Consider the following 23,984-nt stretch of genomic DNA (forward strand, 5'->3'; position numbering starts at 1 on the left):
GTTTTATTTTATTTAGTCCATGTGGTACCTGTACTTCAAAACTGACACTTCTACAATGCACCCAGGATAAAAAAACTCTTTATTAAATGATCAAACAAGCAATACACAAAACCCAACTTTCCTTTGTTAAAAAAAAATAAAATAAAAATGAGCTGAGTATGCGTCGTAAATGAAAATCACCTGAAAGTCATTTGTTTTATAAAGTAAACGCTAGATGGCAATGTTGTACCATGAAAGCAGCATTTATGCAAACAAACATAACACAACTTTTACACAAAAGTACTCAACAGTATCTATTCATTCTGGAAGCATAGAAAACATGAATCCAAAAATAAAACGTGCCACACTTCTGTAGAAGTGACTGTATTAGGTTTGAACCTCCTGCTGTATTTGTTATATTGCTCACTGGCTGTGTATAGAAGGGTCCACATTATATTCTAGAGTCACTGCCATTCCGTGTCATTGAATTGCTTTAGGGCATCTGAAAATACACACCAGAAGATGAAATACTGTATCATAACAGATGTTGAATCTTTACCTTACAGAAGTGGCTGTCAAAGCGCAATGATTTTCATAAAAATAAAAAATAAACCCTTTAAGGAAAGTTACCCATCATTGACTGAGCACATCAGTGGATATTACAAAGCACGCAACATCAGCACTTTAATGAACAGCCTGCTTTCCCTGTATGAGTGGAACAATCATATCATTATACAGTTCTGACGTTTAATAGTGGAACTAACTAGAACTGTCTTCAGAATACCTAAGGGGGTACGTGCTCTGATGCTTTTTCAGTTACTTACAGACTTAAATATAGTAAAAATCAGTTTTCTGTCTGTAGGATTACACCAGTCCAAACCTGAAGAGCTGCAGAGAGGGGTGGCTTAGGCAGGTTCTCAATGAGCCCACTAGATATGCTAGAGAAAATTAACAAAACTTTTATTACTCCAAAGCGTCATTAATACAACTTTTTCTGATATATATATATATCAGAAAAATAATATATATTTATATTGTTTTATATACAAAACTAGAAACAAACACCACAGGAATCACAAAGAGTGTTTTCTTAAGTGGTTTATTTCTCAAAAAAGGTGCTAATCACACTTTGGAGTAAAAAAAAGTTTTTGTGAATTCTTCAACAAAAACCCATCTGCTTTTATGGTGATGCTTATGACCAAGTCTTAGCAATAAGACAACTATGCCATGTATAGGTAAGGCAGCCCGCATTAACATGCTCATTTCCTTTAAAAAAAAAAAACTCCAGACATGTAATGTAAAATCTAAAATGATTTGGCAATATACAGATAGAACCCTGTACCAAACAAAAAGCCTCATCAAAATTTCAATGTGAAATCCTAAATATTCTTTTGTGCCAACTGCAACATTTCAACAGGTCTTGTTTCTGGATCCAGCAACTTAATTATTGTTCTATTTTCCTTAGTGTTCATTTGAAAAAAAATAGGGAGGACTCAATCTAATGACCGTGAGATACAATCTTTCAAATGAAGTTCAACAAGGTGCCATTTAACTAGACATGAAGTGACTCCATGGGTTAGTGGGCTCGCAACAGGAAGAGATCGGGGGGAAGCAGGTAGCGCTGCCTACTATACTCCTTTACGTATTTCAATTTATACAGTCCGCAAAGCAACGAGATTCAAGTCTGAATAGCAAAGGCTGCGAGTATGGGTTTTGAACTGCGGAAATGAGGCTTCAGGTCATTTCAAACCAAGCGCATCGCGTCAAAGAATGTAATGCTGGACACTGACACTTTGACTGACAGAGGAATGGTTACTGCTCTCGGAAACCTAGTAGGCGAACGTCGATCCTGGCCCTTTTTTTCCATGTAAAATTAGGATGGTAGCTGAAGTCCAATGACGTCCCAGAATAGGAAAGATGATACACAGCACTGTTAATGTTGTCAATGTGACCACTATAATTCCGTCATTTATTATTATGCAGTAATAGCTCATGTGTTCATTATAGACACAACACAGAAAAACAAAGGCCTTCTTCCTGACAGTCTTTCAATCCTCGTCTTCAGTGACCCCATCTTGAGAGACGCAGCAAGAACAACAGAAATAGTTCTATTTATCCCAGTCTGAAGTATATTTAAGACGTTAGTGGATTTTGGGCTTCCTGTATACTGTATTTGTTCATGAGTCCCTGGTAATAAAACAATGTAAAAAAGGGGGCCATCGATATACTTTGAATCCCGTATTTAACAGAACCAGCGCCACAAAAAAAGATCAGTCATTTCTTTTCAAAAAGTAGGTCAATCCAATCTTGTCAGTTGAAGGAGTGATAATCAAGGCTTTGTTAGCACAGCAACATTATCACCGTTCCCCATGCTGTGCTGAAGATCTTTTGGTCCTTTGTTTGTTTTCATGGTCTGACTCAATATATTGTTTTGTATTTATCTAGTAAAATAACTCAAGGGGTGTTTAGTGCAAGAAAAGGGAGATCAATGTTAATGTTAGCTTGTGCTGGTAAGAAACAAGGAATGGATATTAAAGAATTGGTTGTCTTTCTGAAAAATGTCCATTTCACATCCAAATTCAGTGCACATATTAAGTAAAAATGAATTTTGTTGTTCAGTGTTTGGGAATGAGAGGCAAAGAATTACTGTCATTTGAGGCAACCAGTGGCATGTGTTCCTATAATCATTATAATTATCATTATTATTAAATAATTTTTCCAGGACAATGGGCTGGGTTTCCCTGGGGGAGCACACGTCACTTTTGTACACCATCTTCTCATCTCCACTGGATTTCATTCAGTGCTCAGGCTGTGTGCTTATAGCTGGAAGCCTTCCATGGGGGCCTCACACTGCTGGAAGATGTACTGCTGCTGGTCAAGGTCCACTTGCGGGGCGATGCTCGTATCCTCATCCTCCGGGCTGAAGTAATGCTCGATCAAGTCGAAGGCCTTCTGGTAGATCTCCAGGTTCTCGTGGCCCTGCAGGAACTCGATCTTATCCAGACCTGAAACACAAGAGGGGAACAGATCAACCTTTCTGGCTTGTGTTCTTTAAATCCAATCTACTGATGTATCAAATGTAACTCTGGAGAAAGAAACAGTTTTTTAATAGACTGTGTGTAGGGAAAGTGAATGTGTGTATCTGATGTTTTACCCTCGATTTACACAGTCACTGCAGGAACACATAAAAGATATATAGACGGTGAAATCGCCTGATTATATTTGTAAGGTTATACTGATGATGGCCATACTGAGCAGTTTCATTGCTGTGAGCTGAATGTGCTTCAACAGCAGCTTAAGCAGCGGACAACTGTATGCACAATCTAGCTATGGGTGCAAGATAAATAAATCATTGCTGAATTGCACTGCAAATCCATTGCCCGTGGCTGTGTTTGCCTCACCGTATGCCTCCTCTATGAGGGCGCAGTAAGGGTTAACACCACTGCCACTCCTTTTGGCCTCTTGCTCCCCAAGCCGCAGGATGTTCTCCAGGCCGTTGAGAGCCACCTGCACGATCTTCGAGTCCATGACAGTGAGCAGGTCGCACTGGGGTTTTATACAGCCCAGCTCAACCAGGTACCTGGAGAAACAACACCCAGCCTCACCAGCACACCTCAGAAAACACTTTACCAGTCCACATGTAGGAGTGGTGAAAATAACACACACAGTGATTAATGGACTATATCCTATTAAAGTAATAATAAGAAACAGAAACATCTTAGGGCTATGATGTGTATAGTGGTAGTCTTGTTATATGTTATACTTACATTTGGAGTATAAATTCACTCATTTTAAAGGATTAGCACTAAGAGTGAAGCCGTGCTATCGTGCTTCCTGTCCATACCTTATCTGTTCTGCTGAGCCTCCAGATGTTGCGTTTGTAATAGCCCACGCTGCTTCCTTCCTTGTTCTGAATTCTGCTACTTGTAGAATGTTTATCAAAGCTGGGAATATGTTGGCATCTATTACAGTCTAAAAAAAATAGTAAGGTAAATGGGGGAAAATATTAAATACATGTGAGATTATTGCTGAGAAACTGTAATCCCTGATGTGTATAAAATATGTCAATTAGACCACTCTGGAGTGCACCACCATTACTGATTGCTGTTTATCTCCTGCGTTAGTGAACTGCCCCTTCATATTATATATCCAGTTTTGTTATTGTATACACATGTCCTGGGTCCTTCCTCATTTTTAAAGTACTGCTGTATTGCAAATCATGTATAAAATAAAGCTGTATTAGCATCTTAGCCTAACTGTGCATTTGCACTCATTGTGAGTCAGCTCATGGGCCAACATATGAAACCACAGGAATACATTCAAGAACAAGCAAACGCTCCTCTTTGCACAATGTTATCTCCTGCTTTACAGATTACATACCAGTCACTGACAGGTTCAGTAGATGCCCATGCGTTTCCTACCTGTATCTGTGCCCTGTTACCGGCAGTGATGTTTGATATTGTCCAGCAGGCTTCCTTCTTAATGGACTCTTTCGGGCTACTAAGTAAGTGCAATAAACTCTGCAGAGCTGAGCAATTTAGAACTACCTACAAAAAACAAGATGCAAAATCTATAGGCAGTAATTATACACTTTTGGTCACAACCTTTGGCTTTTCTCTTCTGTGTCAGATTAAGGCTGTACCCACCACTGCTTAAAATACAGGGCTTGAGTCTAAAACAGGTAGTTATTTTTAGGTATCCACTGGAATAGCAGGACAAAGGCATCAATAACAAAATATGGAATGAGAAACAATCTATACAATGATCAAAGTGTAAACAATTCAAATACATCTTCTCTTAATCTGAAATTAAAACTTAAAAGTAGAGATAGGATTCTTAAAATGTAAACACCCAACAATCCATTGAGAGTATGACAGTTTGTACCTGCGTCTGCACGTCATCTCCTGTCACAATGTTACCCACTGCTCGGAGAGATGGGGAAACCACTTTGTAGTCACTGTGCCTGCAGTAACACACAGCACACAAATGCACAATGCAGGTAAGAGACATATATACAGCTATGGTCAAAGTGAACACAGTTATTAGCTTCAATAGATTGTCACTTGTAGAGGTTCATCTCCAAACCCATCATTAGCCCAAACAAGGCCAGAACTCACACAAAAAGCAGGTAGCAATAAAAATAAAGAATCTGTGATATGTCATGTCAACAAAAATGTTCACAAAACTGGATGAGCAGTTTTGAAGCTTTATTACTATATATTTAAAAGCTTATATTAGACAGAAAAACATCCCCAAACTAACCCTTAATTGAATTCACTTACATTAAAAGTTCTACTAATCTCCTGCAAAGCCCAGCGTCAATGACAGCCTGGATCTTGTCATTGGGTCCGTCTGAGAGGTATGACACAGCCCAGCAGGCATCCGCAAGGACGTCTACATCATTGATCAACAGCAGCCAGGACAGCACACTGAGACTGGGGGACACCTGGGGGATTACACAAGCAGACAGGTTAATAAGCGCTGTCGATAACACAATAAAATGAATTACAAAATGGACACTAGCAAAGGGAGCAGATTCAATGCCAGACTGGCACAGCTCTGTATAATATCACTTCCACTGCAGTGCACACCTCTACTCCAATGCATCCCCAATGTAAAAACACAATCACTCATTGAAAAGCGATGGCTCTTGTTACCTTGGCAAAGTCAGGGGGAGGATTCTTCCCTCTGCACAGATTGGAAAGGGCCCACACTGCATTCCTCATCATCGTTAGCCGGTTCTGCTTAGATAGCAACCTGAAACAACAGAGACAAAACACTGGGTGCACTTTCTTAACTTTCTTTCATGGTTTACCTTTGAATGCATGGTTTATGTGATTCTTTTGTGATTGCACAGTGCTAGGTGTACTTACTGGAGCAGGGGGGGCAGAATGTTGCAGTCCAGCACATAGTCCCGGCACATAGTGCTGTCTCCAGCTATGTTTCCAAGTGCCCACACTGCCTGTAGCACACAAACAGGAAGTTAAAAAGCAATACAGCAAAGACAGGGTCAAGAAACAGTAATGTTATGTAGCCCTTATCTAACCAATATGAGGACATCTATGGGTTTCCCAAAGATAACACAACCATGGTTTACTATTTCATTGTTTTTAACAGAAAATACAACTTGTATTGTTATAAAACTAAAAACAAGTTAATTTATTAACTCAACTTTACATCCACTCTTGTTTGTTGCACGTTTTGTAACAATTTAAATGTACTTTTACATTTAGATTTTAGCAGCCCAGAACACAGAAACAGATCAACAGCTCTCAAGATGTAGCCAAAAGTTTAAGTGTGACATAGTACAGGTGTGTCCTTCCCCATTAAATATCTTGCGTTGCAGTATATATTGCACATGGGTGCAAGTACTAAAAGCAGCAATTCACAGTGAGCGGTCAAATGTAATGGGTCATTACAGTGGTTAAAAAGAAGTGCTTTGTACCTGCTCTTGCACATCCTCAAACTCTGAGCTGAGTAACTCTATGAAGACTGGCACAGCCCCCGCTTGGATCACAACCCTGGTTTGGTGGGAGGTTCCTGACGCAATGTTTGTCAGCACCCATGCTGCTTCAAACTGAAAACAAATATTCACTTTACAACACCTGCATTTTACACATTTAAAGCTCAGAGCTGCCTAAACTACAAGACACTGAAGACGTTTAGCAAAGTACAATACTGTACTTTAAGCTTCTGGTGTGTGTTCTTCATGTGGTTTTCATATACAGAAGACAGAAGACATGAGCATACAGAAAAGTGTTCCCACAGCTAATCTGAACACTGGAACAAATCTGTCACACATTAAGACCACAAGCCTTTTAGAGAATGTATTAGTAGACTACTATGGAACAGCAGTAGCTCCAGCTCACATGGAACACTTGGAATCAACATAAAATGCAGAACCTTTTTTAGGCTCATAAGCAATTAAAAAAAAAAGAAAAACAGCTGCTACCTGAAGGGTACAGTTTTCTCTCCGTTTGAGAAACTCCACGAACCTCTCAACCACACCTGGGGTTGCAATTACCTCATTAATAGGTGGGTAAGGCTCTGTTTAAAAAAATTAAAAACAGAGAGAGACAATACATATTTTATGTATGTTATATATATATATTTTCATTTGTTTGTTAGATTTCTTATTGTAAGTGATCTCTAAAAAGCAAAACCCAAATGACTATGAATGGTGGAGGTAACTGAATCCTTGTGTCTGAGTAAAGCTACAGGATGACATATCATTTGAATTAATCACATTCTGGTCAGACTTTTAAACACATACTAATGTGCTTTTTTTTTTTTTTTTTTTTTTACCAGACATCTAGATTTACTGATTTTCTGCACTGTTTCTACTAAAATGCCATTACATCAGTGAGGAAACCCTAGAATGTGATTGCAATGCTTACGTGATGGGAGAGCAGGTGCGTCCTCACCTTTTGAAAGCAGTTTTCTAAATTTCTGGGTGCCGGCTAACTGCTGCTCTGGAGTTTCAGAAAAGATCATCTGTGTCATGTCTGCTGTTATGACACCTGTCTGCAATCCGGGACAAACAGAGATGCATGGTTTTATTTAATAGACTTTTTTTCAGCAACGAATCAAGGTTTGCTTGAGAATGCTGGATAAAAATACACTCCTAAGCGAAAAAATAACCTTTTACTATATTTAACACTTTACAAATACAGTACATGTACATTCACAGTGCAGTGAAGATGTGACAATAATATACATTTGGGCTTACTCACTGAGATCATGTCCATGTTATTGACCTGGGACTCGAGGAAGCCGCTGTCTGACATCCCCTCCACCTCTGCCCCAGACTCTTCTGCTGTTGCTACATTACGTCTTTTAAATAACTGCAATAGAGAGGCTGCGCTTACAGCAAATGCAATAAAACAGCTGAAAAGAGGCACAACAGTACACTGCACAAAGAGCACTCCCAGGTAGTGCTCCAGCTCTATCATCTCTTATTTCAACTTGTTCAAAGATTTAGGACAAGAACAGATAGGTCTGTGCTGGTCATGAAGAGCCACAAGACAGGAATTTGAATTACCATTAGAACATGCCATTACATGGCAGCATAGGCCACTACTAAACCGATTTAAAAACTAAATGATAAGCCATAAAAAATCCCTCATTGAGACTAGCTACCTGGTAAGATAAGGCCTCTGGTTATTGAATAAAAACCGGAATGGCTCTACAAAGGGAATGCTGTTTGCAACTCAGCACAGGTTCAAAGAAAATTAAATAACGTGTATTTGATACACCCATGTTTTATTTTATTTCATCAAGTCTAACTAGAAGTTATTTAAGGGGTGATGGATTGTACCTGCTCCTCTCTCTTCTGTTTCCGCAGCTGCAGCCCTTCCTCCTCCCTCCTCCTCCTCATCTCATCCGTGTTCAGAGATTTATTCTTGTAGCGTTTCAGCCTCAGATTCTCCTTTCCTGAGCTCGTCATGGTGTCTGCACACAGATAACAGCTACCACAAGAAGAACAAAGAATAGTGTGGTTATAAGAATCAGTATACCAAGTTATATCACAGTCCGATACAGATTAAAAAAAGGAACATGCAAATATAAACTATAGTATGTTGAAGAAATATTATGAAACGTAATGATTGATAAAGCGCTGCGAATCATGAGCCAGCAGGATAAATAGGTTACATCATTATTATACTATCAAGAACTAATGGATGGCCATTAAACACAACTGGATGAGTCTTCCCTCTAACTCTTGCCCCTCCACTTTATTCCCTTTGTACAGGATAAGGAAAATGCAGCAGGCTTGGTAGACTAGCCCTGCCTCTCAGAGGAACTCACTTCCAGCAGTAGGGAAAAAACAGGATTTTAAAAGCAGGGGTTCAATTTGGAGTGCCATGGTGCAGCAGTGACACCCGTACTAAGAATCAATTAATGTTATATTCAATAATCAATCAATATTATTATTATTATTTGATCCTGTTCAAATTGCTTGGTTTCACTAATACTTTGATGTGTAATCTTACTACTCTTGCAGCAGGATGAATATTGATGGTTATTTCTGGTGTAACCAAAACGTGCTTGTATTAAAATGTGTATATTAACTAAATGAACACTGTTGAATTAAACAGTCAAGTATATTCTGAAAATCTCAATTTTGGCCCTCGTTATAAAACCCAAAATAGAAAACATAAATCTAATAAATACAGCCTTGCAGTTTAAAATATCGCTATGTAACTTGATGGTATCTTAATAATTAGGAAACTCGTTGTAATTGTTTCCTGGATATAATTATGTTATACTCAAATTGTAAATTGAAATATACACATACATGCATACGCAAAATACTAAAGTATATGGATTAGAATAATTCATGTTTCATTTCATACTAAAAAGTTGTTGCGAGTTACAAGGCAACGGAGGGCAAACGACACCACGCCCAGTGTACGATACAGTGCAGACAATGCTACCCAAGCTAATTCGTTTGTAGTCTTTTTTTTTCATTTTGAATGAGGTTCCCACATTTACTAATTACCAATAAATTAATAACTAGAAGCATCAACTTTATATATTCATACAGAGGTACAAAAACGATCAAGTTAAATCAGTAATACAGCTTGACTTAAAACAAACAAGTATTTAGCCCTGACCACAATGAAGCAGAGAAGTAATGTACAGCATAGTGTGTGGTGCGCGACTACCAGACAGAAGAACGCGCCTTGTTACAGAAACTTTACTTAAGCTAATAAATAATGCATTTACAACTGGCAATCTAAATTATCAGGGGGTTCGTGACGCGAGTCTCACCCGGACAGGAGATCACGCCTCGGGATAAAATCGAAAGCAGGTATGCGTTATGAGTTTTGTTTTTCTGGGTTGGCACTCGTTGAATCCATACCCAATACATACATTATTAGTCAGTTTTATTAAATAAGGAGATCACGACAATAACGGGTGTGTGAGTCTCAAACGGTTTGTGTAGTCAGTGGATATATTATCAGAATACCCATATATTCTATTAAACACACTGCAATATTAAAACATGTATTGCTGTTTTAAAAAAACTGCTTTTCACTTCCCTTCAATTACGCAGTACAAATAATTCACCTAGGAAATGCCCAGAAAACAGAACTCGGCTATTCTTAAAATGACCATTCAACACCACGTCAAAACACAACATCAATATACTAGTCACATTATCAGTATTTACGTATATACCTCGCGTACATGTATTGGTTTGGATATCACATATATATCTTTTCCATCTATCAGTACATCGTCTTTCAGTCGATTACCTGTTTGTTGTGCTTTTTGTATAATTGCTATGTATTTATATCCAGGCCGCTGTCAGCTACCGGTGTGATACTGCGCCTGCTCCAGATTTTTTGTGCCTCAAACAGCGCATGAATGGAACACTCCCCACGCCTGCGCACCTCTACGCTTAGGCACTGTTAATGTGTTTCTATGGGGAACGAAAGAAATAGGTTCAGTGTACTGTATCATGTCATTTCTTCCTAAATTATTTAAAGCAGTACAGCCTATGAGGATTTTAATTAAGGAATCCGTTTTTCAATACATTTCTATTGATCCAATATATATATCACAAAAAAGTGAACCGTTAGCCAATTATTTTCTGAGACTTAATTTCTTTCCAATAAATATGCAAACCAACAATTACAAAAAAAGTGGTTTCTTGCACAGTGCAAGGGACAGACATTTGGTGGCTCAAGTACTTCAAACCAAATATACATTCAAGTAGAAAAGATATTAATGTATTTTAGAATACATTAATCCCATTTGTATCATTTCATAGTTAGAAAATATTATTTAAAAAGGTACATGTACAGTATTTATTATATGTTTTAAAAGAAAAAACAAACAAACACACATTTCATCACTGTCTTATGCAATTACCTGAATCCACATCTTAATTACCTCCAGGCAGACTGGTATTATTGTCTCATTTCCAGTGCAACCAGCATAGGAGAGGTAGACTGGTATTATTGTCTCATTTCCAGTGCAACCAGCACAGGAGAATTGCATTGATAAAACCTCCTTGCTTAAAACAGAACCCCATTCACTTTTAAGGACTTTAAATAATTGTTGGCATGTCTTCAATCATTTATATCAATATAGCCTTCATTAGCAGAGGTATCTTAACTGTAAAAAAATACTTAATTCACTGAAATAGACAAACTCACTAAATATGTTAGCAGTGGTGCTGAAAACATATATATCACTATGATCAACAATGCAAGTACACTGCTCCGGACAGTTACAGGATTCTCTGTATGTATATTAAGTGTTGTAAATTCCAGAAAGGGATGTTAAGCATGCTTTCAATACAGTATTTGGGAATTTATATCAGTTAATATACACATCTCTGAATATCCCTTAAAAGTTTTATTATATTAGCCCCCCCACCCACCAAAAAAAAAAAACTGTAATGTAGCAGACAAGTTAAAGGAAGTAATACATAATTAATCATTCTTCTTAAACTTTACAACAGCAGTTAGATTTGCTGCATTAAAATTAAAACAGTCAATTTATTTTAAGGTCTCTTTATTTTAAAGTATAATAGTATTTACATGAAAAAGGATTGAACAAGCAAACCCTATGTTCTGGTCATTCCGATATTGTAAAAAGTCAATCTGTGATTGCGCTTCTGGAGTTGAACAGTAATTGTCTTTTTAAAAAATGGTCCTGCAAATGTAAATATGAACACTTCCAACAAATCTCATGAACTGTACTTGAAAGACTAAGAACCATAGTTAGCTTCATCAAACGCCTTCCGGGCCCTTTTCAGTTCTTCATTCATTGTTAGCAGATCTTTAACTCTGGCAAACTTTCGGGGATCTTTCCTGATCAGAAAAACAATGTCTTCAACTTGAACACGGCCCTGGCGTCCAATTGACATAGCTTTGTGTGTCTGTTGGGGGAAAAGAAAAAAAAAAGAAAACTGAATTACTCATACAATCTACTGCATTTCATTTATGTTTCAATATATGTATGGCTTATACATTCGACACGTTTAACTAATGTGAAAAACAGACAGAGCAACACTGCCCCCAAAATCCATCCTTGTACTGCCTTCAGCAGGTACTTAATTTACTATTAACGGATTGTTTTCATATTACAGCAAAAAAGGTTTCTAAAATGGCGACAGAAACACATACAAAAAAAACCACATACCTTCAGTCTGTGTATTGAAGATGGGCAATATGACAAATGCTTTGAATAATTTAAGATGCCTCAAAACGACTTTGAAGAATCCTACCTTTCTATTCAACTGTCATTTTAATAACGACAGTCAGCAACACTGTTCACACTCCTCATCCACACCTACCATTTCTGTAATGAATTCTATAACAAGGTCCTCCAAAATATCCACGGATTCCGTGTAAGGATTCTGATCATCTCCAAACCCGTACATCATGCATCGCACTGTGAAAAAACGAGAATGCAAACACCCAATTAGAAGGATTTATTTTATGTTATTCCACACACCTCGACACACAGTAGTGGTTAAATCTAAACATGTTTTATGAATGACAACGCAGCTCAGCATCAGATACATCCATATTGTACAGAATTACATCATTCTCTCGAAGGCGGAAAATAATTTCAACACAGGCCGATTCCTTGTGTTCTTTTTTCGTTTCCAGAGAAGTTGTTTTACTCCTCACACGAAGCACTCACGTTCTTTTGAGAACAGTCGTTTTCTTTTTCCTTGGCCTCCTTCTGCTCCGCTACCTGCCTCCTCGATATCTTCTTCAAACTGGAATTAAAGGAAATAAGTAAAAAAAATTCACTAGATAATGAAGCGGGCATTTTAAACTTGATCTAGAAAAAAAAACACACATAAGATTATACTCAACGATCTGTATCACGTTTTGTCATAAAGGAGTTTGAAACTACTGTGACATTTATATAGATATGCATATCCACCATTGAACTGAAGCACTGAACAAGGTTTTGCTCTTCTGCTAAATATGCATTTTGGTGACTTGAATGTATATCCTATTAAATGGGGTCACACAAATTGCTGTGTTTCTGGTAGATGTTTATCCTAATTCCACTCTTCATACATTCTTAAAAGCATAACATTAAGGGTGTTAACCAAAGCTGCAAAAATATATCTGTTTCTTACGCCTTGACTTGCACTGTTGAAACCCATTCATCCTGGCTTGATACGCAAACGACTGTACATATAGTTCCCTATCACCAAGCACTTTGTGTTAAAAGTATCAGACTCCAGGTATATTTATTCCAACGGTTAGCACAGTCATTCATTATATATATAATCTGAACTTTCTTTTTCAGATCTTCCAGCTTAATAATTGTGCTTTTCTTCGTAATAATGAAGTCTGTAAACAATAACATAAGCGTTGCTTTAAAAGGGAATACGGTTTCCGTATCCTCCACTCGCATACCAGTAAAACAAAAAGACTTAACCACATTTCTAAAGAGTATTTTGTCTTAATGTTCTTAATAATGAACTTACGCCTGGATCGTCATCCTCGTCGGCTATCCTGCTAGATATCGGGGCCGCAATTGTATCGGTTGGTGTGCAGCGATACGCTGCAAAAAAAAATCTAATAAAAAGTGTTTAAAATCCGTTTCTATTTTGAGAAAAGGTAATGCAACTATGTTATGTACAGCTTTAAATCACTGGTTTGTAATATATCTTTATTTAACAGCCTAAATACAAACAAAAAGTATCAAACAGCAGAGTACTGAACCTACTCCTGTTCTTCCAGTACCAAGTATTTTCCTTGCGATTCCTGCGCATGTGCGAGAGAACGGCGTCTCGCGTGATAAAATAGCGGAAGTTTGGATAACAAACCAATTAAGCTCATTATTTGCACCAAAGATAAATATACATTTTTTGCAAAAGGTAAAAGTTCAGTGACGTGTTGAAATGTTTGCTGCAATGGGCTGCGTGCTGTACAGAGTGCATGGGACATTGTTTCCTCCTATTACACAATAACAATATTTAGGGGAGACCGGGGCTAGTTGAGAGAGACACTGGGTAAATTGATTTCCTGTCACATGACTTGTAGTAGGCTAGTCATGTGGTTAACCACCCATCTGTGTGTGGAAGCTGTTTAGGTACTGTTTGTCATTTCAAGTTATCAAACTTGTATGTTTTTCACATTTGAGTAATTTTTGAGGAGTGAGATACAGCACCTACCAAGTGAACTACAGTGGGATTGTCCCAGTTAAAATAAATCGTACTGCATTCATGTTTCTAGAAACGGAAGATGCATGCCAGCATCCTCTGTCAGACGTTGTAGTGATCCTGCCTGATCCCAGAAATGTTGATGGCACAGCTCACTGCTCCAAAAGATACAGTTTTCCTTGTGTTTTGGAGGCTTATAAACGGAACTAATTTGAGACGTATTCACTAAAAAACCTCTGGGATTGTCTCAGTTAAACAGTTCCAAGTAGAGTGGTTATAAGTCAGTAGTTAGAATCTCAAAATAATAGCAGTTTTGTTTCAAGCAGGCTAATGTGATTGACTCCGAGAAGTTTCCCACACAAATGCATTTGCTCTACATTAATATCCTCCTCAGCAATCCTTTTCTGTGGGATAATTATGTATCAATCCTAAATTTCTAGGTGATGCAAAACTTTGTCCGCAGGTGTAGAACAAACAAGTATGATTACGTAAAGGTAATATTTAGTAAGTTCATTTTCCCCTTTCAACTGGTATAGTATTGCAATAGGCTTAAAGCGTCATCATGAACTACAAGAAGAAATGTATTTTTTTAACATAATGCTTTACACCAATTCTATTTATTTTCTAGTAGGTTTGTATTTTGTCCTAGATTAGAAAATGGGTGCGTTCTGATCTAATCAGCAGAACCTTTAACATGTGACTGCTGAGACTGCTGCAGTCACGTGACAGCTCACTGCCACAAATACTGAAGTTACAGTGTAAGAAGCATTGTGCGACTGTTTCTGCTTTCTGCAACAAGTCTACGTTTCAGTGATCAAGATGCCGATGATGTGTGGAGGAACCAGTGAATCTAAACCAGCCACCGATGAAGTGCAGCAGATATGTAACGAGGTAAGCAAATGTACAGCACGATCTAGTGAAGAACTCTATATTTTTTTCATTCGACATTATTTGGAAAGTCACGAGGGTGTTTTTGAGGGAGGTTCAACAAAATGGTCTGGTGCAGAACACTTTTCACATGTTTATGATGGTCCGAGACGGGGTTTGTTCCAGAATCCCTTAAAGCTTTGTTATTTGTTATACATTCTACCATAACGTATTAGAGAGAGAGAGAGAGAGAGAGAGAGAGAGAGAGAGAGAGAGAGAGAGAGAGAGAGAGAGAGAGAGAAAGAGAAACTGTTGGCAGATGTATCAGAATAGTGTTGCTCGAGTGTGTATGTTTAGCTGTGCCTGTATTTTAATAAGATTTTCAGATTCTCTCTGAATTTAGGACGCTCTCTGTCTGTTTGTCAGTATAAATGTTTTACAGTAGTGCAGTCACCCATAACAACTACAAAAAAAAAAAAAACCTCAATGGTAGAATATTTTGTAAAACTTGGCAAAATTATTTGACAAACTTCCAGTCGAAAAGTATTTCTAATTTATTCAATTCTTTCCGGTTCACGGGTGATTGAATCATAAGGATCACATGACCGTGTTTAGGTTTTATTAATCACAAGAGAGGCGTGTATGAGTCATTATCACAGCGTTGTTGATGACACAAAAAACGGTTGCTTCTGTAGTTTTCATTTTCCATTATTTAAAGCTTCAACTTGTGCAATGCAAATGTATTACTGGATTTAATAATTGGGTGTGGCAGCTTTGAGGTTTTAGAATAGTTTGTCAGATCTTAAATGCTCGGTTTTAAATGTAGGGCTTTTTATCCGGAGTAGATATAGGAAGAATATTCATAAAGTATTATTATTATTATTATTATTATTATTATTTATTTCTTAGCAGACGCCCTTATCCAGGGCGACATACAGTCGTAAACAAAAATAAATTTCAAAAAGCACAAAATTAGCATGGAAGTAAATGCACCAGGCTTTGTGAATACAGTGCAAAAGGCATATTTTGGACTATGATTAAACACATTTTATATATGTTTTTGTTGGTACCTACGTCCATGTGTATATTGTGTGTTTTGCATATTGAGAGCTGCTTATCCAATTGTGCTGAAATTTAATTTGGTGCTTTAAAGGTTTCTTTGTAGTTTTTCAACCTCTGTGTGTCATGGTGGGCACATTGTGGTTCACTTGTCCAGTAGGTACTGCATTTGTATTTTTCCATGACGTTACAGCCGTTCCTTTTTGTGTGTGTGTGTGTGTGTTCAGGTAAAGCCTAAGGCAGAAGAACATGCTGCCAAGTCTTTTGATGTATTCACTGCCAAGGAGTTCAAGACTCAGGTAGTGGCAGGTACAAACTACTTCATAAAGGTAAAACGAAACCTGTTATTCTCACCTATTACCTTAAAGGGGCCATTTTCAGATTCTTACCCTTTGCCAGCACAATAACTTTATCAAGTCCCTTTTCATTCACTTCCTGAGTAGAAATACCTGAAGCCTCGTCTGGGGCTGCTTGTGCTGAAAGTGGTAATTGCTCTGTGGACTAGCAACTTTCCTGTCAGTTTGCTTTAGGTTTTCCAGACTATATAGAACACCTTAAAGTCAATGCAAAAAGTCATTTTTCTAATTCAGCATTTGAGAGTAGATAATTACTACTTTTCCATTGATTAAAAACCTCACCAGAATGTTCCCTTTTGCTTCAACCACTTTGTGCTTGCTGATAATCTCCAAGCTGTTTTTGCTCGCTCCTACCCACCAGTCTCGAATCCCATGTTCATTTGTGGGGTTCACTTTGTTCTATTTGCGTTCCAGGTCCATGTTGGAGCAGATGAGTATTTGCACCTCCGTGTTCACCGGCCTCTTCCTCATGAAAACAAACCACTGAGCTTACACAGTGTGCAGACCTCCAAGACTCAGCATGACGAGATTGCATATTTCTAACTCTAAATCAGGACCAGAGAATGCCTAAGCCGAAGAGATATTGCGGTTGTATACATTGTACCAGTGTAGGGTGTGAGATGGTTAAAGCTTGTCTTCTGAATAAAATCTGTTTTCTGATACATTTGTGTGTGTTTCTTTCCAAGACGGTTTAAATATCGGACATAATCGCATTTATTCTTACTGATTTCCATGGAGATGTAGCAATCCAAAAATAATATACCAATGGATGAAATACAACCATGTACTAATAATTCATGCTATCATTAATTTCTGCAGATCGCACTTTTGTGTCCCTTCACATTTCATTGGCAATCCATTTATATTTCAAAACCACATATCTGGGTCCTGCTTTGATGAGTAAATTCATGGAGCCAGAAATTTATCAACTAATTTAAATAAGATGGCATAAACCAACCTGCAGCCAACATTGTTTTTGAATTTTGATTGTAGGGAAACGTAATAAAAATACCTGGTGATAAAATACCATGTTTAATTTAGCAGATGAGCACCTTTCTGGCTGTATTAACAGTAATGCTTTTTGTTGGGAGTTTTTGATTAAGCTGCAAATCCTTGAACCCTGCCACAAACCTGTTCTGACATGTGTGAAACCAAACTTCTATTTGCGTAAATTCCATCGTTAACGGCTGGTTTCAAGATTCTTGTTAATCAGGCACCACTGAGTTTAAGACTAGCCCTCTACATGTTTAGATATTTTATTTAACATCATGTAATCAAAGAAACTAAAAAATGATATCTCAAAAGTCTACCGGAAGCCATAATAGTAGTACATGTTGGATATTGAAACGTCATTTTTTTCCATAGAATAAGTTGTGTAGGACCTACTTTACCCCTGTGAAGTAACTACAAAACAAAGGATGCCAAATAGCAGTTCAGGTTAAACGTTGTTTTGTTTATTCCCGAAATAAATAGTACATAAAGTTGACAACGCATTTTATTTCTTTTTCTTCATTCCTTGCCATTGCCGTTTCTTCACAGTGAACAGTGGCCATCGACATGTTTTCATAAAATAATAACATGAGGTTTACTTTTTTTTTGTAGCTGAACGAGAAAATTAAAACTGAAGTTTAACTTTAAACACTTCAAATAAAACAAACGTGGAAATGGCGTCGTAAAGTGAAGGGGAAAGAAACTCGCAGTTTTGGTTCTTGTTTATTACATTCCACGTAACAGAAAGTCTATATAAAAATCACTACACAACTTTTTCAGGAAGTTGCATACTGTTTAAGCGAGGCATTTCACAATGATGTGCTTGCCTTTTTTTCTGTCCGATGAGACTGTTCCAGATAGCTTTCCAGTGAGGTCACTTTTTGCTGTCTAAAACTTTTAACTAGAGGCTCAAGAGCTACTATGTTGATTTTGTTTATATATATATAAAGCTCGCATATAACATGGAACGCTTTTTCATTTGCCATTTTTGGCAAACTGTTGCGCAAATTCTGGCGAGAAGGTAATTAAGTGAAAGATATTTTTGCCATTTCTAGCAAATACATCATCTGATTTTTGTATCCAAATACATGTCAAAAAATATTCAGATATTTGTCCGAGCACTAATAAACATACAACATTTCTACCGTGAGAATGCAGGAAAATAACATACAAGTTTTTGTTGTTGTTTTATTACATTTATTTGAAGAATTTCAAAAAATAACATAATACGAGTTCATTTAGGCAAGTTATTTTTTTTTTGTACCTTTTTTTTATTTAAGCATTACATTTAAAAGCAGCACTGGAACAGCACTCTAATTTAACCGAGTAAATTCAAAATATATATATATTAAAGTGCATATAATAAATACCCATCCTCATTGTTAGATCTTGATCATACAATCAAGAGCAATCCATTCACATGTCACCATACATACATGGTACATAGAATATACTGCTCACTGCATCCACATTTCTGTCCATCTCTGTAGTAGATCCCCAGCACTGATGGTAATCATTTCAAGGACTGAATGTTTTTATATGTTGAAGTAATGTTCTGCATTTACTGCAAAACAGGTCTGACACGTAAGCTGTGGTACAAGCTTTGCTACAGTATCTGGAAAAGGCAAAAACAGAGTATTGGTGTTTTCTGAGACAAACAAGTGTACAATGTTATGCAAATGCAAGTATTGTTTGGGTGTATTATTACAGCATAAGTTAACCTGGGCAAAACAGAGGAAAAGCACTGACGACACAAACAAGACAATACATCAGCTTTAACAGTGGTGCCTGCTGGATTTATCTGCATCCCTGCTGGACTTTCTGCAATACTACACATGGTGGATAGATGCAAGAATCTCCATTATAACACTATGCTTTCATGTTTACATGGACTCAGGAGATCTTAGCATGGAGAACTGTAGGAACTGTACACCAGAGACTAAATCGCAGAGATTGAGAGGAAGTTGGAAATGTCCTGCATTTATGCTTGCTTACTCTTCTGCACAGGAAACAGGCAGGGAATGGCCGCAGATACTGGCATCTGCCTGCTGCTCTGGTCTCAATGCCAGCTGGTTATCCTCTTAGTAGTAATATGGTGTCTAGTGTACAGCACCCTAAGCCAAAATGAATCAAATACGATGATTTGGCCACCCTTCTTGTTTATAGATATAGAATTGTATTTCTGAAAAAAAAAGTAAAACAAAAAAAAAAGAACGTGTTTTTTTGTTTTTTTTTTACTGGGCTTTATCAATGGCAGCAGCCTCTCTCTCTTTTCGAGACTCTTCTCTATAGCGTGCTTTCTTCTCCATGTTCTGGGCTGTCAGATTTTCATGCCGACCAGCTGCCTGCAATGACAAGATGCAGATTATTTTTTTATTAGACAAACCAATCTTCTCTCCTGCAAGTCACAAACGTCATACTTCTTTTGGTCCTGTTACCAGCTGATCAGCGAGTAGTCTGTGCACTTATTTTACTTGTATTCCTGTTCAACTCAACCTTGTAGTATGTAAACTGACTGAAAGTCATGTGTGGACTGGACACTGTAGAAGATATTATTATTTTCTAGTAGATCACTTACCCATACTGGCATTTTCCAACAGGCAAGTACTCAACTTACTTAAAAGATGAAATTACAGTCATGGATTATGATGAACACTGAGGTACATCTAGCAATTGATGTCATGATATAGGGAACTCACTTCTTTTCCCAGAACGACCATTCCAATGCAGGCTACAATTGACAGGATGATCATTCCGTAGCAGGCCTTCACTCTAACCTTATTCCTAGCTGCATCAATCATTTCAAATCTAAAAAACAGATGATAAAAAAAAATTATATTGAGCTTTACACAAACTGCAACAGCCAAATGTTATGCAAGATATTTCTGCCGACCTTGAGATTCCATTTGTTCAATGAACTTGCTACTATAAAATACTACTCCCAAGATGAATGAATTAAGACAATAGCAAATTGCACTGCATTTAAAGTAAGATGTACTGCACTGAAATCATGAATGCAATAATAACCTGCATTTATTCCAGCCTTTGAAAGTTGTGCATTGTTACACCGCTGTAATAAACGTTACTTACGAAACCTGCTCTGGTATATCTTCTTTTCTCTTGAAGCGGCCTGTCCAAATGAGGAGCTTCTTATCAAAATCTGAAGGTCTGTATCCAGGAACCTTAAAGCTAGAACGAGCTTCAGGAAACAAAACACAGGAGATATCTATTATCTGTCTGTTCTCATGCAGCAAGTGGAAAACAGCAAGTGCAGAAACATACTGCAAACATGAAAAAGTCCCCTTTGGGCATGCTTCTCACAAAGCCTCTAAATTCACCAATCTTATTAAGCTGGTGTGCCAGGAAGTTTAGACTTGACCACATTTCCACACACTGCACACGTCTGAACCATACTCAGAAAAGATGCACATGCAAACAATTAACATTTAAAGAAAGCTATCCGAGTGTTGTCATCCTCCATAGCTGTGGAACACTGTTCTTTGTGAAAACAACAAGTTGACAGAAAAAAAGGAATTTCTCACCAATCAGACATTTGGATAATAAGCCATACACAATAGATCTTAATACCACCAACCTACAATATATTACACTGCATTTCAATTGTCTTTTGGTGTCGTAGTTAGCCTGCTGAAAGTGGATTAAACCACAGGCTCTTTTTTGATATCTGTGTGGGAGATGTGTGCAATTCAAAAAACAAATAAAAAATCAATAATGATTCACTTTAACATACAGGTTTCCATTTCAAAGGTCTTGATTTTTAGCATGCTGACCAAGCTACACTCTGACCATTAAAAGCGATGTCCATGCAGAACCACTATGGGAAACCCTACAACTGCTCTTGTGCAGAGGGGTGGAGTTTATACTGATGTCAATCAGTCGGTATGCAAAAGCCCTGAATCTATCCTCAAAATACTACAAAATATTTAAAAAAATAGAAACTACCTAAAATGTGTTTATTTGTTTAAGCCAAGCATAAAAGAGGAATGTGTTGTTTTTTGCTTAAGTCCTTGTCTGTTTTTATCCCATATAAGCGCTCACTCTTCTTGGGAGTTTTACACCAATTCTTAATTCCAGCGATCCTCAACTGGATTTCTCAACAGGCTGCTTCAGGAATTACATAACAAGCAGTGGCCCAGAAGGATACAATATCATGTTAGATTGGTATTGCATACAAATCTGTTACTGCAGATCTCTTAATTGTGGTTCATTAATAGACCCACTCTATTGCAGAATGATGCCATTTTACCCAAATAACATATAAAGTTATGGGGTTGCAATTTAACATGGATTTATGGAATCCCAGTTATGATGCTGATCATACACAAGCATAACAATAAGGACAATGACCACTTTCTCTTTTTTTTTTTAAGTTTCTCTCATTGCATAATAACATTCATCCTCCTTTTTGTTTTGCTGTTGACAATTTGTTTTCTCAATATCATTATCCTGTGCTGCCAGTTCAACTCTTGTATTTCCCCTGACCCCACATAGTTTTATATGGGCATCAGGTGGGGTCCTATTAATTGTTAGGCAAGATGCAACGTGTTGAAACACTTACTTTATACCTTTTCAAAGTAAAAAATAAAAGTCCGGAAAACCATAACAACATCAGCACAACATCCTGTTAGGCTAATGAGATTTTGAAAACCTGTTCATGAACACATGCATGCTGTACGTACTTGCTGCAACCCCTCCAGTCCCTTGCACTGCCTGTGGCTGGGATCCTGTTTCAGCGCTTGCAGGCTTGCTGCAGAACCTCCTCTGGGCACTCTGTGCCACTGCACTGTCAGTCTTAATTCCTGCGGGGCGTCTTAAAAATTGTCCTGTAAAACAAACACACCTATTTGAGTGTTAACCCTATATAGGCCTATTCAAATGTTGCTTTTTAATACCAGGTACGCTCTGCTCCGATTGTATTAAAAAAATTAAAATAAAACTAGCCGTTTTTTCCTTCACTGTGTTGTCGATTGCAGATGAAAAGATCTAACGTACATTCAGAAAGGAATACTATTTAATCTTCCTTATTGTAATTGCATAGCTTGACCCAAGAAAAAAATTCCCCAGCTATGATCAGCAAAGAAAAAAGCAGACAAAGTGTTCAGAGCAGTTATCTAATTCAATTCGAAGACGCTTTCTCATTATTATTGATTGGTTTTGAAAAAATGCATACATTGAAAATAAAGTAAAAGTTAGGAAATATCATATTGCAATTAACAGGTTTTTAACAGGTTCCTAGGTCGTATACAGTGTAGTCCCCTAACCTGGCATATGATTCGTAGCAAATTTTAAACGGGGCTTGTTTGTATCTGAATATCTCATAGGGAGATCAAAGCAACACAGAAACACACGAGTCTCAATGGGGCTGACGGACCACCCTGTAGTGAATGAACTACCCTTAAGAGTGCAGAATATATAAACCGTGTTCATAGCACTGTATTATTAGGGCATAACCATTTTATTTGTTTATCCAAGGCGACTTACAGAAACTAGGGTGTGTGAACTACGCATCAGCTGCTGAGTCACTTACAACGACATCTCACCCTAAACTTTGGAGCACAAGGAGGTTAAGTGACTTGCTCAGGGTCACACAGTGAGTCAGTGGGGTTTGAACCGGGGACCTCCTCGTTACAAGCCCTTTTCTTTAACCACCGGATTATATTAGTTGGGCTCTTTTTTCAGTTTTTATTTTTGGTCACGTGATGTCACTTTAACGTTATATTGAGCCGACTGTTTTTTAACTAAACTCTTGGGAAAGCGTTAATTGTGAAATCACTTGTTTTTTCTCCTGTTTCAATTATAATGTAAAAAAAAAAAAAAAAAAAAAAGGCAGATTTTAATAGAGATTCTGACAACAATTAACACAGTTTGAAACAGTTTGCTATATTTTACATTTTACATATGGTAACCAATTTAAAACAAACCCGCGAGACACAACGATTAAAGTTAATATAGAAAAAAACCCTCACGCCAGGAAATCGCGCATGCGCAGTAAACGCAATATCTTTTTTTTTTTTTTTTCCCGGAACAGCGGATTTAAAATGACTCATTGCAAAAAATGTTATAACCTTGTTGCAAATAATAGTTACCACTTAATTACGTTTTAATGAAATCCATTTAACTTCACTCGCTGTGTTCGGTTTGTATTAAAAACAAGGAGCTGCCATTACATTCACTATCATGAAACAGAATAAGTCAATCAAGTTACGGGCGACAAAACTGAAACTTGTTTCACAATCAAACACTTTTCCAATTGAACAGTGTCTGCTCAAGAATAGGGACATAGTGATAAAAAAAAAACTAACTAATTATTAGTAAACAGTTAACACTTGTACTCTTATTAAATTAAACTTGGAAACGAGAAATAAAGTGCGTACATTATTACTACACGACGAGTACTAGTGTACTGTACTTACCAGCAAAACTCCGGAAAAGACTAAGACTGCGAACTCCGTTAATTTGATTAAAAAACATGTTGGCAGCTATATTTTAAAATACTCTTAAACGGTCCAATAATCACGGATCCTTGTTGTGAATGATTCTGGTTTTAAAGTCAGAGACGCGGA

General features: G+C 37.4%; 4 protein-coding genes across 7 annotated transcripts; 1 reads left to right on the plus strand and 3 right to left on the minus strand.

The window, feature by feature from the left end:
• Positions 1–61: 61 nt before the first annotated feature.
• LOC117962460 (importin subunit alpha-5) lies at positions 62–10,404 on the minus strand. Of its 4 annotated transcripts, none has more exons than XM_034922767.2 (14): positions 10,242–10,404; positions 8,297–8,447; positions 7,713–7,823; positions 7,377–7,503; positions 6,932–7,026; positions 6,425–6,556; positions 5,853–5,941; positions 5,637–5,736; positions 5,262–5,425; positions 4,864–4,942; positions 4,401–4,526; positions 3,824–3,951; positions 3,381–3,559; positions 62–2,984 (listed from the first exon to the last, which is right to left on the minus strand). In XM_034922767.2, the coding sequence occupies exons 2-14, from the start codon at positions 8,423–8,425 to the stop codon at positions 2,797–2,799; spliced, it is 1,647 nt and encodes a 548-aa protein (XP_034778658.2). In that variant the 5' UTR covers positions 8,426–8,447; positions 10,242–10,404; the 3' UTR covers positions 62–2,796. The 4 variants fall into 4 exon arrangements, with proteins under 4 accessions (XP_034778658.2, XP_058884377.1, XP_058884375.1 ...); XM_059028394.1 differs by having other exon boundaries at positions 10,174–10,251; XM_059028392.1 differs by having other exon boundaries at positions 10,165–10,248.
• A 1,087-nt stretch (positions 10,405–11,491) lies between these two features.
• On the minus strand, positions 11,492–13,555 carry LOC117972720 (transcription initiation factor TFIID subunit 13; the record flags this gene model as incomplete). The annotated part of the gene is made up of 4 exons (XM_034922715.1): positions 11,492–11,875; positions 12,293–12,390; positions 12,646–12,724; positions 13,451–13,555. Coding segments are annotated over 4 exons (453 nt in total), but the record flags the coding sequence as incomplete, so codon positions are not given.
• Positions 13,556–14,855: 1,300 nt separating this feature from the next.
• Positions 14,856–17,072, plus strand: LOC117972748 (cystatin-B-like). The gene is made up of 3 exons (XM_034922769.2): positions 14,856–15,019; positions 16,282–16,383; positions 16,825–17,072. The coding sequence occupies exons 1-3, from the start codon at positions 14,948–14,950 to the stop codon at positions 16,951–16,953; spliced, it is 303 nt and encodes a 100-aa protein (XP_034778660.2). The 5' UTR covers positions 14,856–14,947; the 3' UTR covers positions 16,954–17,072.
• A 1,415-nt stretch (positions 17,073–18,487) lies between these two features.
• Positions 18,488–23,972, minus strand: LOC117406064 (protein FAM162B). Its single transcript, XM_034009790.3, has 5 exons — positions 23,835–23,972; positions 22,101–22,244; positions 20,491–20,599; positions 20,100–20,208; positions 18,488–19,745 (listed from the first exon to the last, which is right to left on the minus strand). Exons 1-5 carry the CDS (start codon positions 23,890–23,892, stop codon positions 19,635–19,637), a joined length of 531 nt encoding a protein of 176 aa, XP_033865681.3. The 5' UTR covers positions 23,893–23,972; the 3' UTR covers positions 18,488–19,634.
• Between the last annotated feature and the right edge of the window lie 12 nt (positions 23,973–23,984).

Source organism: Acipenser ruthenus, chromosome 8 (assembly GCF_902713425.1).
Source record: "Acipenser ruthenus chromosome 8, fAciRut3.2 maternal haplotype, whole genome shotgun sequence".
NCBI classification, from domain to species: domain Eukaryota; kingdom Metazoa; phylum Chordata; class Actinopteri; order Acipenseriformes; family Acipenseridae; genus Acipenser; species Acipenser ruthenus.